Here is a 16,205-nt window from a genome sequence, read left to right on the forward strand (position 1 = left end):
GAGCACAGAGGACACCTGGGAATGAATGTTTGTCCACATGTGTGCAACAGACAAGTGGTATTTACAATCTCGTTTTCAAAATGTTATCACAAACACAACGTTATAGAACACACTGAATTGGTGAATATCAACAACTTGGTGTTCAGTCAGAAAATTGGTAAAGTAAAATTGTTTTATTGAGAATCAGACTTGATCAGTAGAACAGAACAAAGTTTCTAGAAGGGTGAGAAAGAAAGACAAAGCACTAATTGTAAACAGGATGAGAGAAGTAAATCATTACATTATCTACAACAATGAAACATTAAATATGAGTGTTGCTGTAGTGCTACACCTTGTAAGGGAAGGACAGGACAAGATAGAACAGGACAAGGACAGGAGAAGAAGCATGCAGGGCAAGGGTCGTGAACCCGACTGTACAGCTGAAGTGTGGTGGCATTAATTGTGTAAATTATAAAAGTCTACAGGACGAGAGTATAAATGAGGGGATACACAAGCGATTTGCATATTCATTAGTTATTTTTCGGAGTAAGTGCGTGACCCCACACCCAGTGAAAGAGTCTTACGGTGTATGCCTGCGGATACATGCAAGTGAATTGATACCGTTTTACATGCACAAAGACTGACAGAAGTGTCCTGTAATTGCTGTGGCCGCACCGCGGCGGCTGAGGACCCCACCCAATCAATCGAGGGACGGGATCAGGCCCAGGGGTCCATTCGAGAGCAGCCCGGCGGACGGGACACGTCCCACACCGAGGGACCCAGGGCGGTCCGCCGGCCCCACAGAGGTGCCCCGACAACCGGCCACCCAGTGGGGGCCGCAGGGACCCTATACCACCCCCCGGCCAACCCACCCACATCACCACCGCCCCACATGCAACGCCACCCCCACCCCCCTCTACTCCCAGGAGATCCAGACACACCCTCCAACCCGCAGGGCCCGCGATGCAGCCAGTCCCTGCCGAGCCCAAGGGCGGGAGAGTGTCCCTTGTTTGTTGGAAAGGAGGGTGGATAGGGGTTTGACACACAGCCACCATAGGTGACAATAGCTGGTGTTTAGGCTTCATTCGTGTTTACGCATATATCATATCATATTTGTATAAATAAAGGATATACACATATTTAACTTTTGTCCAAAGAGACCAATCATAAAGCAAACAAAATTTTAGCAAGTTTGGTTTCAAGCTATCATGTCACCAACCCGTAGTCGTGCTCATTAGAGCAGCATAAACAAGTTTGCTAACCTGTTTTCCGGGTTTGGTCCCGTGACATTCTGCGTATACCAAATTGACCACAAGGCTGACAAATAAGAGTCACACAAAGCATTTAGATTCACAATTATTGTCGATTTAGAGTCTTCAATGAACCAATCTTACATTTCTGTCAAGAAGGTCAAGCAGAAGATAACTACTTGTCAACAATATAAACTCGGAAAATGCAGTAGAATGGAATCGCAAAGACGAGGTCCTAAGATTTGGAATTCGACCGAAAATGAGCCTCAGATTGCACAAAACCTCACAGTCAAATGCTATTTTGGGCAAAGGCGTCAAATGTGTAAAGAAGAACGCTTTAATACACCATTAACATACAGTATGTAGTCTTCTCTGAGAGGACATTTTACATTGCAGTGTAAACAATCAACATTGGGCGCTACTATCACTGCACATCAGTGATTCCTTGGCACTGATCGCGCTATTCCGATCATGTGTGATTGAAAAGTTCAATGATGAAGTACGGCCGTTAAGCCATGCAGAATGTGTTGTCAGCTCGCAGTGAATTGGAAGGTAATTTGTTAGAGCCATGGAGGCGTGTGTGTGTCTTGACTGATTACAGTGTGTGATCACTATGGAAGTATAATGTACAAACCTAAAAATTATATATTAAAGACAGATTAAGATATATGATACTAATTAACCACTGAGGCATGTTCCACAAGTACTCTGTACGACTAAATTGCTGTTTATTATCATGATCTAATCGGAAACATGAGACATTTGAAATCTAAGTAAACACTCTTAGTAATGGACAATAATTACTACTACAATTCATAGCAGTTGCTTCTTTTTAGCATGACAAGTTGTCCAGTGTCTGCCAGCATCTTAGCAGCTATTCATCAGAATGAAGGGTCGAGAGCCACCGCACGCAGACAGACTCCGCCTCCTCGCCGAGCCATTTGTTTTCAGCTAACGACACAGAAGAAACCTGCTGGACTTAACATCCATCCTGCTGGAAGCAAAAATATCCAAAACCATCTGGCAGCAAAGCCCTATTGTAAATTACCATGATGGACTCCCACCATTGGAAACCACGAAGCTCGGTTGGAAAGCGTAGAGCGTGTCTCAGTTTTCCCCGACAACAAATCATTGTGGAAAATGAAAAATAGTGTGGCCGCTTTGGAAATACTGGAATTTCGAAGCTGCTTCTAGAAATAAGACCTTCCCACTTGAGCTGATTTATGTTCTGCTTCTCTTCTGAGAATGACCAATGCAACTGGGAAGTAGACCAAAGTCCAAAGCTTTTCCCAAGCGCTCATGAGAGCTCATGTCCTTGTCTATCACGCTGACACATTTGGAGCGGAGGCCAGCACATTACTTCAAACGCACATCTGTTTGCGCTTGAGCGGCGGGTGAGTCAGCTCGACTTTGTATCATCGTAAATAGCGAAGGTTTGTCTGCAATGGTCACGGACGATAAAGATTTACGAGGCGTATTTGCCTGCTGCTGAGAAAACGCTTCAAAGTTGGTAATCATCATATATCACAGCTGGTGGATGAGGGAGGAAAACATATGACGGTTGAGCTTCAAGCTCATTGTTCAAAATGCTTTATAAGGATACAGGAGATGTCGCAAGTCAGCCAAGTTGGTTGTGTCAGCCACTATAGCACAGACAGCCACTTTGCGCCTTGTCTCTGACATCCCGCAACTGCCTGGCACTTCATCCTCCTCACGCTGATTCCACAGTGCTGTGGCATGGCATTCCACTCCTCAGTGGGGGGCAAGTCAGCCATGTTGGTTGTGTCGGTCACTCTACCACAGTCACTCGTATCTGACATCTCAGAGCCTGGCAATTCCTCCTGAAGCAGGTCACACACTGCTGTGGGATGGCATTTTACTCCCTAATGGGGGCTTCCCACAAGTCAACCAACTTGGTTGTGTTGGTCACTTTTACACAAACAGAAAAATGACTTGTCTCTGACATCCCATGAGAACCTGGCACCTCCTCCTCCTGCTGGTCACACACTGCTGTGGGATGGCATTCCACTCCTCAACCAGGAGTTAGATAACTTGTGTACGTCATTCTAGCTCGAACAACCACGTCACGGCCTGATATCCCAAGGCAGCCTGGAACCTCCTCTTAATGCTTGCTACACACTGCTGTGGGATGGCTTTCCAGTCCTAGACCAAAGTTTCCTGATCTTTTTATGTGTTCAATAGTGGCATCAATAAACATAAGTGGTTGGATGGGAGTGTCGTTATTCCACATTTTGCTGGATATGATCGAAAAAACCCTGCAAGCTTCTCTCAGCGACATCAAACGGCATGGTAAAAATAAATAAATAAATAAATAAATAACCAGACATGTCCTCAAAGCGCACACAAACAGAATAATTCACAAACTGCAAGAGCAGTGCCATCCGGTAATGGAGCACTAACGACACTTGATGGAAGGCAGCTTCTCCGAGAGCTGCCACATCAAGAGTTCAGCAGTTAAAGCTGTCATGGAAGCCGAGGAGGTTATACTTGCATTTTAATCCATGCAAAGAGAGGAGACGCAGCGCTGCCTTCCATCCAGGGTGACAAATAAGGACAAGGCCTGCCTCTAGAAAAAGTGAGCACTCATCACTCTGGATGCGGTCAGTGCAGTGAAGCATTGCTGGTCTAGCTCCCGCTTGCCCCTACCCCTTCCCAGTCCCACCTCATCCAACTTTCCCATCATCCATCTCCATAGGCTCAGCTTTAATGGCTAGTCATGTTGGCGAGCCAATGCACTCATGGGAGAAACAATATCATCTGACAAAGATGAAGGTAACACAGCCTGCTTTCATCATCATTGTGATGAGCTGTGATATGCAGCGGTAGATACACTGAATCATCATCGAATGGATGCATGTGAGTGACTGACTGATCCATCTACAGTATCTATGCTGGGATGATGAAAATCATATCGATATACATCTGCATATATACTGTAGCGTGTATATTCAATCTACATCTGCATAAATGGTTTTGGCCACATACATTACAGGTGCTGCATATTCTTCACTGCCTGGTATGGTTATGGTTGGACTCAAGTTCTTCCAAATCAAACCTATCCAACCATGCCTACTGTATACTGTATGGACCTTGCTCTGTACACTATAGAAAAGGGCTGGTTCCCAAACTAATTTCACCAAGTTTAAAGGAAATTTGTCCAGTGTTTTACTAAGATGAAGACTTGGGAAATTGGGGAAACTAAGGCGTTTAGCCATACCACTGATTGATTAAGGTTTTATGAAAGGATTGATAAAGAAAACCTCAAGATAAGCCAGAGCACTTAAAAGTGATTTGCAGTCAGGAGAATACTGTATATTATAAAAAGTTCCAACCTATGATGCAACCCATAATGATTATTCACAGTGGCCATTAAATAGAAGCATTAAATCAATGCTGGTGAACTATGTATCAGTTTCAATAAATTAACTTGAACGCTGTCAAAGTTGCTTTGCGTTTGGCTAAGTGCATACGTAGAGAAACATCAAGTCATCAGTCAAAGCAACAACCTTTTCCTTCATAACGACAAGTTTCAACACTGGCAGTTTAGTCATCCATTAGTCATGTATCCCATCCAGATGTCTGGCGGAGGAGGCGGAGAAAGCAGCAGGTGTAGATCAGTGTGAGCCCAGCTGAGCTTTAAAAGGCAGCGCTTAGCACCCACAGCTCTGTCATCTGGCCTCTCCCCGGCCTCCACCAGCCTCTCGACAGCCCATTCCTCATCATTTACCCCTTTTTGGCAAGGCCCAGAGCCCTTCTAATGGGATGCTCTGAATGCTTCCAGATGTTTGTTTATTTGTTGTGCTGGAACTATAAAACAGTTTACTTTCCAGTTTGGATCCGTTCCCATTGCTCCCATTTTTTTGGGGTGGTGGGAGCGTTGGTGTGGGAATTGCAGCGCACATCACCCTCAACATGAAATGAATGCGGCAAACAAATGTGATGTGCCCCTTGGGTGTCGTCAGGAAGTTGGAGGGTTTTTTTTTTTTCCGTCTTTTTTTTTTCTTTTTTTAAAGCTTTGAAGGCTGCTTTCCCCCTGGGATTTTAATAACAGTTGTGCACCATTTAAGATACAGCCATACAAAGTAGCTGGAAGCTGGCCCAGAACAACAAGATTAAAGGGACCCAGGGCTCATACTGTAAGGCGCATTTGAGGCATTCTTCCTTGTCTGTTGACTCTGCTTGAACAAAGATATCCCTTTCATTTACTGTTGTCACCGTTGAGGAATGGCCTACTCAAATTTAATCTGATACCTGTATGAAAGCAGCTAGTGCTACTACCAGCCACATCTATTTACATATACAGAGGAAATTGCATTTTATTAAAATATCCTTGGCACACATGGATATATCAATCAAGTCTGAAAGGTCTGTTTTACTTGTTTGGTTATAACTAGATCTGTGAAATAAACTTCTGAGTCATCCATAGAAGGTGACATGCTGACTGGCAATAAGAGAGCTTCCATATTGTTTTGCATGGAACACATGGAAACACTAATGTTGAATTTCCTTGACAGATTTTCCTTTTTCTTCCCCCATGTGGCCCAAGATCTGATTTTGCCAGCACAGATATCCTTAAATTTGAATCAAAGCTCTTTCAAATGTGGATTAAAAACCTCATATGAATCAATATGGGGTAAAGTGACCGCAGCTGTGTATGCCGTTGCTTTGAAACCTGTACTACATTCTTAATAGCCCTTTATGACTTTTTGACACACTGATAGGTACTCTCCTCTTTAAATAGCTATACAGCGGCTGAAATAAGTATTTAACACATCACCATTGTTCTCACTAAATCTATTTCCAAAGGTGCTATTGACATGAAATTTTCACCAGATGTTGCGAACAACCCAAGTAATCCATACATACAAAGAAAGTAGCACAAATAAGATCAGAAATTAAGTTGTGTGTAATAATGTGAAATGACGCAGGGAAAAAGTATTGAACACATGAAGAAAGGGAGGTGCAAAAAGGCATGGAAAGCCAAGACAACACCTAAAATCTATCAATAATCAAACAGCAATCCAGTCCCTTGTTAGTGCAAATGAATAGTCCTAATTGATGGCCTACAAATGGTCTCATTGCCAAGCTGTGAATCAAGACACATCTCATGATGGGCAAGAGCAAAGGGCTGTCGCAAGACCATCGCAAATTGTTGCAAAACATAACGATGGCATTGGTTACACGCGCATATCTAAGTGTCTGAACATTCCAGTGAGCACGGTTGGTACCATAATACGTAAGTGGAAAGCCAATCACACCACCATAAATTTGCCTCGGTCAGGTGCTCCTCGCAAGATGTCGGACAGAGGAGTGCAAAGAATAATCAGAAGAGTTGTCCAAGAGCCAACGACCACCTGTGGGGAGCTTCAAAAAGACCTGGAGTTAGCAGGTACTGTTGTCACAAGGAAAACAGTGAGTAATGTACTCTGTTGCCATGGCCTGTATGCACGATCACTACGCAAGACCCAAAAAAATGCAAAAATGCATGTCAAATCTTGTTTAAAGTTTGCTGAATAACATTTGGGCAACACAGTTAAATACTGGGAGAATATAGTCTAGTCTGATGAGAACAAAATTGAACTGTTTGGATGCCATAATGCACACCACGTTTGGGGGAGAAATGGCACTGCAAATCACCCTAAAAAGACCATACCAACAGTGACGTTCGGAGGTGGGAACATGATGGTGTGGGGCTGCTTTTCAACAAATGGTACTGGTAAACTTCCCATTACTGAAGGAAGGATGAATGGGCAAATGTACCGAGACATTCGTGACAAAAATCTGCTACTATCTACGAGGATGATGAAAATGAAATGAGGGTGGACATTTCAGCAGGATAATGATCCAAAACATACTGCCAAGGAAACTCTCAATTGGTTTCACAGGAAAAAAAATAGAGCTGCTAGAATGCCCCAGCCAATCACCCGACTTGAATCCAATCAAAAATCTATGGAAATAACTGAAACGCAAGGTCCATAAAAGAAGCCCTTGGAAACTTCCAGATTTGAAGACTGCTTGTGTGGAGGAATGGGCCAAAATCACACCAGACCAATGCATGGGACCAGTTTCTCCCTACAAGAGGCATCTTGAAGCTGTCATTGCAAACTAAGGCTTTTGTACAAAGTACTAAAAAAATACCAGTTGGCGTGTTCAATACATTTTCCCTGTGTCATTTCACATTAGTACACACAACTTAATTTTAGAGTTTATTTGTTTTACTTTCGTTGTATGTATGGATTACTTGTGTTGTTCCCAACAGATGGTGAAACTTCCATGTCAATAGCTCCTTTGGAAATCAATTTAGTGAGAAAAATGGTGACGTGTTAAATACTAATTTCAGCTGCTGTATATCACAAATGACTATGTTGTAATTATAAAAATTTCAGTCATGTTGGTTGCTAGTCCAAAGACTCAGCTCATTGTTTTAGTCCTTTAGCTGCAAGTTGCAGCTAGCTGTTCGCCACCTACCAGCGCTACTGTCACAAGGAAAATACTGTAATTGCTGTTGCTGTATTGTGCAATCATCGACTTCTTTTGTGGCTCTTTGCAAGGGGGAGGGCTGGTTATTTTCACCTTAATGCTCATCAGGTTGGCCACCCCTACCTAATGCCAGCCTCACGTCGGTAAAATACACCACACACGCACACCTACCCAAAAAAATGGGAATTGTGCAGTGTTGAATCCAAGCTGACGACACGTGGCATCAGGCGAACCAGTTTATATATGAAACATGCAGGCTGGGAGTCACTTGTGGACTGTTAGATTCAGAGTGGACTTGACAATGGGGAGCACTCGTAGGAGTTAGAATTAAGGTGACAGTCGTGGAGGATCCTCGGGCACCTCTGCCAGACCACATAGTCCACTTCGCTCTGTGTCACGCCTTCTAGCAGACACTCCGGATACCCCCACAAACGTCCTCGGCGTCGTCTTTTGTCTACTTCCATCTGATTTTTAAGTCCCATCCTGACTGCTCCCCTTGTCTCTTCATCTCCCCTTAATCTTTTCCTCTTGTTCTGTGTCAGACTCACTCTGTGAAACACTTCCATATCTTCTTTTTAATCCTACTTTTATGCCTCCTCCAGTTTGACTCCTCAAGCCAGCAAAGACAGGAGCTTATTCTGGACTTGTGTCCTTGTTTTTTCCATCCCTTTTTGTCCCAGGGGCCCTGTCCTGCCAGTAAAGCCATCCTCTGGGAGCTACTAGCAGCTGAAATTACCTCTGGCACATCTTGACACAGGTGACAGCATGGAGGGGGGGTAGAAAAAGTGGAGCGCTACAACAGGAAAAGACAATACAACCTCCCATCACATAAAAAAAAAAAACAGGTTGATCTGCTTCTTAAGGTGTTAAAACCGTAATATATTTAAAGTCTAAAGATGGGATACATTGTTTATTTTACAACTGCAAAAACTGTGCTGCAACGAAAACCAAAACAATTGTCTGCATATGGTCCTATCCAAATTGTTTATACATTGAATCAAACCCATGTAAACACCGAGTTGTTTGGTTTTTACTTCAGATAAATGTTTAAGTAAAACAAAAAACTAACAATGAACAGTAGGGACTCGGAGGCAGACAGGCAAAGATTATTTGAAGGACGAAGATGAGGCCTGTGCTATCTTAGGCTGCAGTGCTGCATTGTTAAAAAAAAAAAACTAAACAAATGGAGACTGTCACCAGACAGATCTTAGACGGAATGGAAAATATTGCATCTGTCAGATACCTTCACCTTTAAATGGACTCTTCTTAGCCAGGTCGGACTTGGACAAAGCACAGGACTTGCTCCGTTCCTCACGTCTGATGAGCGCTGCTACACCATGGATGACACTGATCTGTCCTTGGCACTATAAATGGCTTGTGTGCAGGGACACAGTGGTTCTTTGTGTAGCTCACTTTTGTCTAGCAATGTCAGTCATGACAAGTGTTTTTTTATTGGCAAAATATCTTTGTGGGTGCACTTTCACCAATAGAAAACAAACGTCACTTGATGCTTATTTTCGTTTTTTATGTTTTTATCTAGTGTATGCCAAAATAATGGATTTTTGTCCAAAATCAAATTTTAATCACAACACATCCACCATGTTTGTGGACCAAGTAATACTGATGTTGTCCCATATTTCATATAGTAGCTGGGGAAATGCATGTACTCAACTGCAGGATAGTTATGTTTGGATAAAATAATAGCATAAGATTATCTATAACAAGACTGCAAGGGGAACTTGTTTACAACAGACACAGTTTACGTGCCTATAGGTGCTGCTGTCTTGATTAGGATCAGAGTTTAACTGGGTAGTTAAGTCTTTCCGGTTGTGAATGAGCCTGAACTCAGGTAATTTTTGTAAGTTTGTGACGTTAACAGAGAGGTCAGGATACTCCTCTGTCAGAAGGAAAGTTATGCAGAATGTCGAGTGTGTTTCTACACAATTAGGGCGGCGGACTACTTTGGGTCAATATGAGCACTAATCAATGTCTTGTACCAACAGATCGAGGATCCTTGTACGCTCCCACGCGTACATTTGGACCGGATTTAATGAGGATTAATCCGATTTATTCCCACTATCAACACATCAGACTGATGAGATGAGATCGATAAGACTAAAGATAGAACTAGTTCATTTCACTGACGTTCAATAAATTCCCACTCTCTACTTCTGTTACGGTCACGACTTCTATTTACATAATCCACGGGCCTGGATTTTCACTGAATGCATATTTTATCTTGTTCCTATTAATTGCACAGAGTATCTGTGTATGTAAGCTGCCTTGAAAAGGTTACAGAGTCTAAAAGGTCTTTGTTTTGCCCTTACCTTTGTGGTTTCTAGCATCTCTGGATCCTTGGGGGAGAGGAGTGTAGGGCAGAGGGCGGTTCTCAAATCCGGCTTCGTTCGGCGGCTGCGAGAGAGGAAACACGCAACGAGTATTTTAATGAAAATAGCTTTGACATCATGTCAAATAGTTGGGGAAGCCAGTCCTAGTCCAACATCATAACAAAACTTCAAGAACGACTTCAGTTGCCAACCCTATTTTTACATCCTAATGTTGAACAGATACAAAAGATAATCATGCCTCAAAAATATGCCTCAAAAGTCAAACAAAACGTAGTCAAAGCCATCATCATGCGGGAGTTCACGTGAGACGTCAGTAAATCTCGTAAGACCAGTTAAAGGATCAACTCCACAAGTATATTGTGCTTTTTCTTTGGCTTTCTTTTGAACAGAAAGGCCTCTACCACTAGTTGCCTGTATCACTTTACAAACACTACCTGTTCCCTCTCCATTACGTGAAACTGTCAGGCCCCATCAAACAGTGAGCTAATTTACTTTATTTTACTTGTATTTTACAGTGGTTGAATTTTCTTTATTCTGGTTACTTATTAAATTGTTCCTCAAAAAAATGCCTGTATAGTTATGGAAGGTTTTATGATGGCGAGGACAAATTGATTAACTACATTATATCCAATTAGAACATTTGGAATGGTGTTCTACTTTGGCATTCCCACTGAATAACGAAGTTTGTATTGAATAAACCTTTAAAAGGATGTCTTCTGTTCGTTGCTAAGTGTATTTTTACCCCCCAGTGTTGAACAACAACGTTAAATATCTTACCACAAATCATAATGTATGGATTCCTCACTATAAAAGAAGCTGCTTGACACTTGCAAAGTCAGGAAAGTGAGGCGAATGCTACTTTGGGTAAAAACAACATAAAACAGAATCTTGAATCCGTGAGTACATAATGTCCCCAAAGCAGGTCAGGAGTTTGTTGTGTTTTTGTTCTTTGGTGGACTTTCAAGGTCCAAAACATCCTCCTTCCTTCCCCTAGCCTTTTAACTAGCAGAGGAGGTACTTCATCATGACACGGCCATATCTGATGCCTTTGCAAAAATACTTTCCTTTCCTGCAGAAAGGAATCCACGGGGCCTTTAATCATAGCAAGAGACTCAACTGACAAATACATATTAGCGATGGTTTTGACGGTGCATTTTATTTTATTTTTTTTATTGTTGTTCCTCTACATGGCCATGCATAACCTTGAGAAATGCAACTGCCCGCTCTGCTAAATGGAACCATATTTATCACGGGCAAGAAGAGCACATTGAATTGAAACAGATCACATAATGTGTTTTCAGATAGGATCTCTGAAAGGCATTAAGGTCGGGCCAGCATGTGTCTCATATTACATCAACGTGGAGAAAAAGTGACTTTGCTCCACACATGGTGGTGGATTGTGATCTGGGAAGAAAATGAAGCTCTGTTTTGACAGCAAACCTGCAGCTCGCCGCCTCCGTAGTGGCTGAAAATCTGTTAAGAAGCATCAGTGCTGAACACCTATAAAATGCCTAACAAAAAATGCAACATAGGAACATACTGTAAATAGTGAGAACTGACACGTCTATCTAAGGAGAAGCGATTTTTGGACAGAAAGTATGGTGGACCTTCCAAAGTTGAAAACAGTGATGTTGGTTGACTTTGAAGTTGTTATAATTTCAAAACTATAGTTCCCATTGGAAATAACATAGTGAATTCATTTGTTCTGGGCTCAAAATGTCACAATAATAAAACATTTCTTAAACATACGAGCAAAGTGTAAAAATAAGTTAATTTCTCTCCAATAAAATGAATAAAAAGTAAAATTACTCATCCTCTGCTGTGCTGTTTGTTGGTAAGGTTCTATGTTCATTTTCATGCCAGTCATGAGGCATTATGTCTTCCGCTACATGCTATTCATGTTAACATCTCCATGGTTGCAATCAATTTCTGTCTTAATATAATTCTTGGTATTAATAAGTTAACATTACAGTGAGCAGCCACCCACTTTTATATGATGCAAAGTTCAATTTGCTTTTATTTTCATCATCACAAATGTCCCCTTTAATATCACGGTACCCTTCTATGGTGGTATGACCCAAAACAAACAAACAGGAAAAAACAAACAAAACAGAAAAAGCAAAACACACTTGTGGAGTTAATCCTTCAAATGCTCACTAATCTTAAATCTTATCAAATTTGATGACGTGGGCATGACTCAAACAGCCTGTTTGAATTTTGAGAGCTATTTTTCAGGAAACCTTTGTCCCAACTCCAAATTGTACCACTTTTAGGGTCTTCCCCTTTGGGGTTTCCACTGTTATGTACCCACATGCCCCTCAGAGGCATCACGGTTATATTTGCGCCCCTGCTTTGCCTCATTTCCTGTCCCGCTTGAAAGATCACAAACATGGGCCTCCTCAGCCTTTATTCCAGCTGCTTACCCACAATTCATCTTCCTAGTTGCCACATTATTACCAGTACCACCCACAGACTCCTGCAGTAAGTAGGATGCGGGAGGAGGCAAGAGAGTGAATTGAGCCCCCCTCCCACAGGGGACTCGAGTCACCTTGCTTTCATGATTGCCACCCACCCGACCGGCGCACCTCGCATGACACCGCCCGTTCACCTCGTGCCCACTGATCAAACAAGCCATCCCCATTCAACAGCTTTGCTTGTCACATCCCATGTTATCGGGTGCAATGATTCCACCCCACCCACAGTACATCAATCACCCCCCCCCCCAATCAGCTTGTACTGATCCTCCCCTCTCTGCTGGTTGCTTGCACTTAATATACTTCAGTCAATAACTTAGGACAGCAGCAAAGCTCGGGTGATGAGAAGGATTTGCTTTCAAGTAGTTCAAGTGACATTTAGGGAACCAAAATTATATATGTATATATATATACACACACACACACACATAGGGCACAGCATATAACTGTAGTGGAATTCATTACTCTTGCGAACGTAACTTTCTTCTCTGGTCGTACCTACACTGAACAGAGGGAGGTGCTGCTGTGTTGTGTATTCAACACACTCCTTCACTGCCCTCTCTTGCTCCCCCTCCCTCCCGCTCTGCTGTCCAGATTATTCTGCTCATCAAGCTGAGCATTGTTTTAATTTGCCAGGCCCGGGGCATATGCTGAGTGGTCGCGTCATTATTGTCTCTGCGTGGCTTGAGTTATCACCATAGCCCATGACAGTGCACCGCAAATTTACAGGCAAGGACTCTGTGTGTCAATAAAAGGCTGGACAGAGAGGAGGAGGACAAGGAGGAGAAGAAGAAGAAGAAGAAGAAACAAAAAAGGAAGTGAGTGGTGGCAGAGAAAAGAGAAAAGGAAGCTCTGTTAGATATCACCATGAACGACGATGTCCCGGCTGGATAATACCTCATCGCATCAGGGTTTGTCTTGTCAGCGCCTTTTCTGTGTTGTGATGGGAATAAATGCTGATAAAGCCAGAGGCAATAGTGATTATTACTTCCGATATGTCACCACGAGGCAGGGCAGGGGAGGGATGGGAGGTGAGGCAAAGCAGACACATGGAAAACAAACACAAACACGCCTCAGCTGTGGGCTTCTTGAAAGGATAGCACATGCAGCTGAGGAAGGTTGGCAAGGTCCCCCCCCCCACCCCAAAGTTTTAAAAGTCCAGGAAATCCTGTAAAACAACTAATTAGAATCACATTCAGTAGAGCATGAATCAGATTTGAATCAGTATGACATTGTATGACTGGATTTTGTTTGATCCAAGCATTATTCACTAAGAAATGAAGAGAGATTTTGCCATGTTATTAGAAGTGGAAAACAATCCTTCTATACCCTGTTTCCGCTAGAAATATTTACTCAACTGCAGATGGGAGAGGCTTCTATTTGGACATATTTCTGGGATAGTATAAAAAAATGTCACAGGCACATTATAATTGATGTCAAATGAAAATGGAGATAAAAACTAAATACAAATGACTTTAGTTATATTGCAGGTCAAACTGAACATTGGAAATGTTTAAAATAATAATATTGACAAAATGGAAAAAAAAAAAAAAGGCCTGAGTTTCCGTATTTTCTTTTAATTATGTATTTGTGGTGATTATTTTTCTTTAATAGTTGAGTTGAGGTAATTAATATTTTGACATGTGATTGGCTGGCAACCAGTTCAGGGTGTACCCTGCCTCTCACTCAAAGTCAGCTGGGATAGGCTCCATCCCACTTGCGACTTTAGTGAGGATAAGTTGTTTAGAAGATGGATGGCTGAATGGAAATCTTTTAAAATCTTTTTAAATGAGGAGGAACCAACAGCTACTGTACGTCAGAAACACTCCAGGAAGCATTACTGCACACAATACTACAGTGACGTGGAAACAGGAGTTCAGAACACAGAGGCACAGGTACTCTCATCCCTTTAAACGTATTTAAAGTTAAGACAGCGGATGCGCAGCCCGGCTCATCCCGACAAATCCTGCGTCGACCCGGGCTCACCTCGCCACTGAAGACAGAGCGGCCATACAATCTAATTACCGCGGCGCTACAGAGGGAGAACGGTGTAAACAGCAGGCTGTTTTATCTCCTTATACATCTGGACAAGTAGACAAAGTGCTAAAAGGAAATAAATGTGGCCTGACAGCCACATGAAAGGGTTCAGCCAGAGGCTTACTGCTACTTGGGGCACAGGAATGTTGTTGCTAAGCATCAGCCTGCAACCTATCAGAGGGCCCTGTCCTGCCTGGCAGAGCCAAGAGAGGGGATGGTAGGGGGAAGCGTGGAGGAGTGCAGGGGGCTGACATTGAGGGGAGGCTTGGGACTGGAGGAGATTTTTGTAGCTTAAAGCAATTGTTGCAAAAAAAAAAAAAAAAAAAAAAAAAAAAAAAAGCCTTCTGTTTTGTTTTCTCCTGACACCACTTGGGCTTTTTGTACTTGCAAAAGACATGTAGAAAAATTTCTTTTGATATGTTTTCTCTTTGGGTCTATATCAAACTACTTGTTTTGTGTCTTTCGCGTGAAACTCTTGTTTGTCGTCTCGTCTCTGTAAAGTGCTGCCGCCTTGTGATCGCGTCGCAGATCAGAGGGGACGCCACTCGTGAACTCATTGGAGTCAACATTTAATGTTGCCGCTTGGCTTTGATTGTATTTTTTTTAGTCATTTAAAGTTTGGGAGAACAAAAAGAATAGAAAAAGTTTTGAAAAAATAAACAATGAAAAACCATCTAACAGTTTGTAGTTGCGGCAATAAAATGAATAATGCAAACTAGGCTATAAGCTACCTGCCGTTTAAGGATACAAAAATGCAGTGTTTTTATGCAAAAATGTACAGAACATACTAATCAAATGTACACATTATATTGTAATATGGTTATATAGTACTTTGTTCTTTTGTTGCCATATTAACCTAATTGATGAGAAAATAGGTAGGTAGGTAGGTAGGTAGATAGGTAGATAGATAGATAGATAGTGATCCTTTAAATGAAAAAAAAACAGCCAGACAGCTAGCTAGTAGTTAGTAGCAAGCACAGTCAGAAAGCAACCTAGCTACAGATCTAGCCCGCATACTAGCTACATAGCTAGCTAGCAAGGTAGCTAGACGTACAGAAAAACACAGACAGACAGACAGTTATATAGGTAGAATGTGTTTCAAATATAAAAACCTCAGAATGACTGTTGATTGGACTGTGGATAGTCAGATGGTCAACTAGCTCACTAGGCTTGCTAGTAGTACTGATAAAGGCAGCCACTAAAGTTAAACAACTACATTACATAAAAAAATTTTTTTTTAAATTTAATTAAATTGTTGTAGGGCGCCTTTCAAAATGTTTAACTCAGTTACAGCAACATTAGACACAATGGTAGAGCTAGCAAGTAATGATTAACCGTTCTACTTCAGTGATGCTTTGCCTGTGGTTAAATGTATCATGAGATCAGTGAACACAGGAGTGACTGTTTTTATGTTGCGTTGGAGGCACAAGCTACCGCCGGTGCCACCAGGAACCCTACACGTCCCGACAAGGCAAAGGTTGAGTGCTGCTGGACGTTAATCATCCATGGCCGTGACTCATGGATGCTAACAAGGCGCTGTTTGTTTTTTGTTTTTTCTTCAAAGGCAGAGTTTTAAAAAGTCCTTCGACCTTTGTGAAGTCTCGCAGAATAAGCGC

General features: G+C 42.2%; 1 protein-coding gene across 1 annotated transcript in view; it reads right to left on the reverse strand.

Annotated features, from left to right (window-relative positions):
- Positions 1-16,205, reverse strand: part of lrmda (leucine rich melanocyte differentiation associated) — a 300,041-nt gene that overhangs the window by 25,658 nt on the left and 258,178 nt on the right. The window contains exon 6 of the mRNA XM_061690133.1: positions 10,058-10,142. Coding sequence (XP_061546117.1) covers positions 10,058-10,142 — 85 coding nt within the window. The remainder of the gene's footprint in view (positions 1-10,057; positions 10,143-16,205) is intronic.

This window comes from Phycodurus eques, chromosome 11, assembly GCF_024500275.1.
Source record: "Phycodurus eques isolate BA_2022a chromosome 11, UOR_Pequ_1.1, whole genome shotgun sequence".
In the NCBI taxonomy this organism is placed as follows: domain Eukaryota; kingdom Metazoa; phylum Chordata; class Actinopteri; order Syngnathiformes; family Syngnathidae; genus Phycodurus; species Phycodurus eques.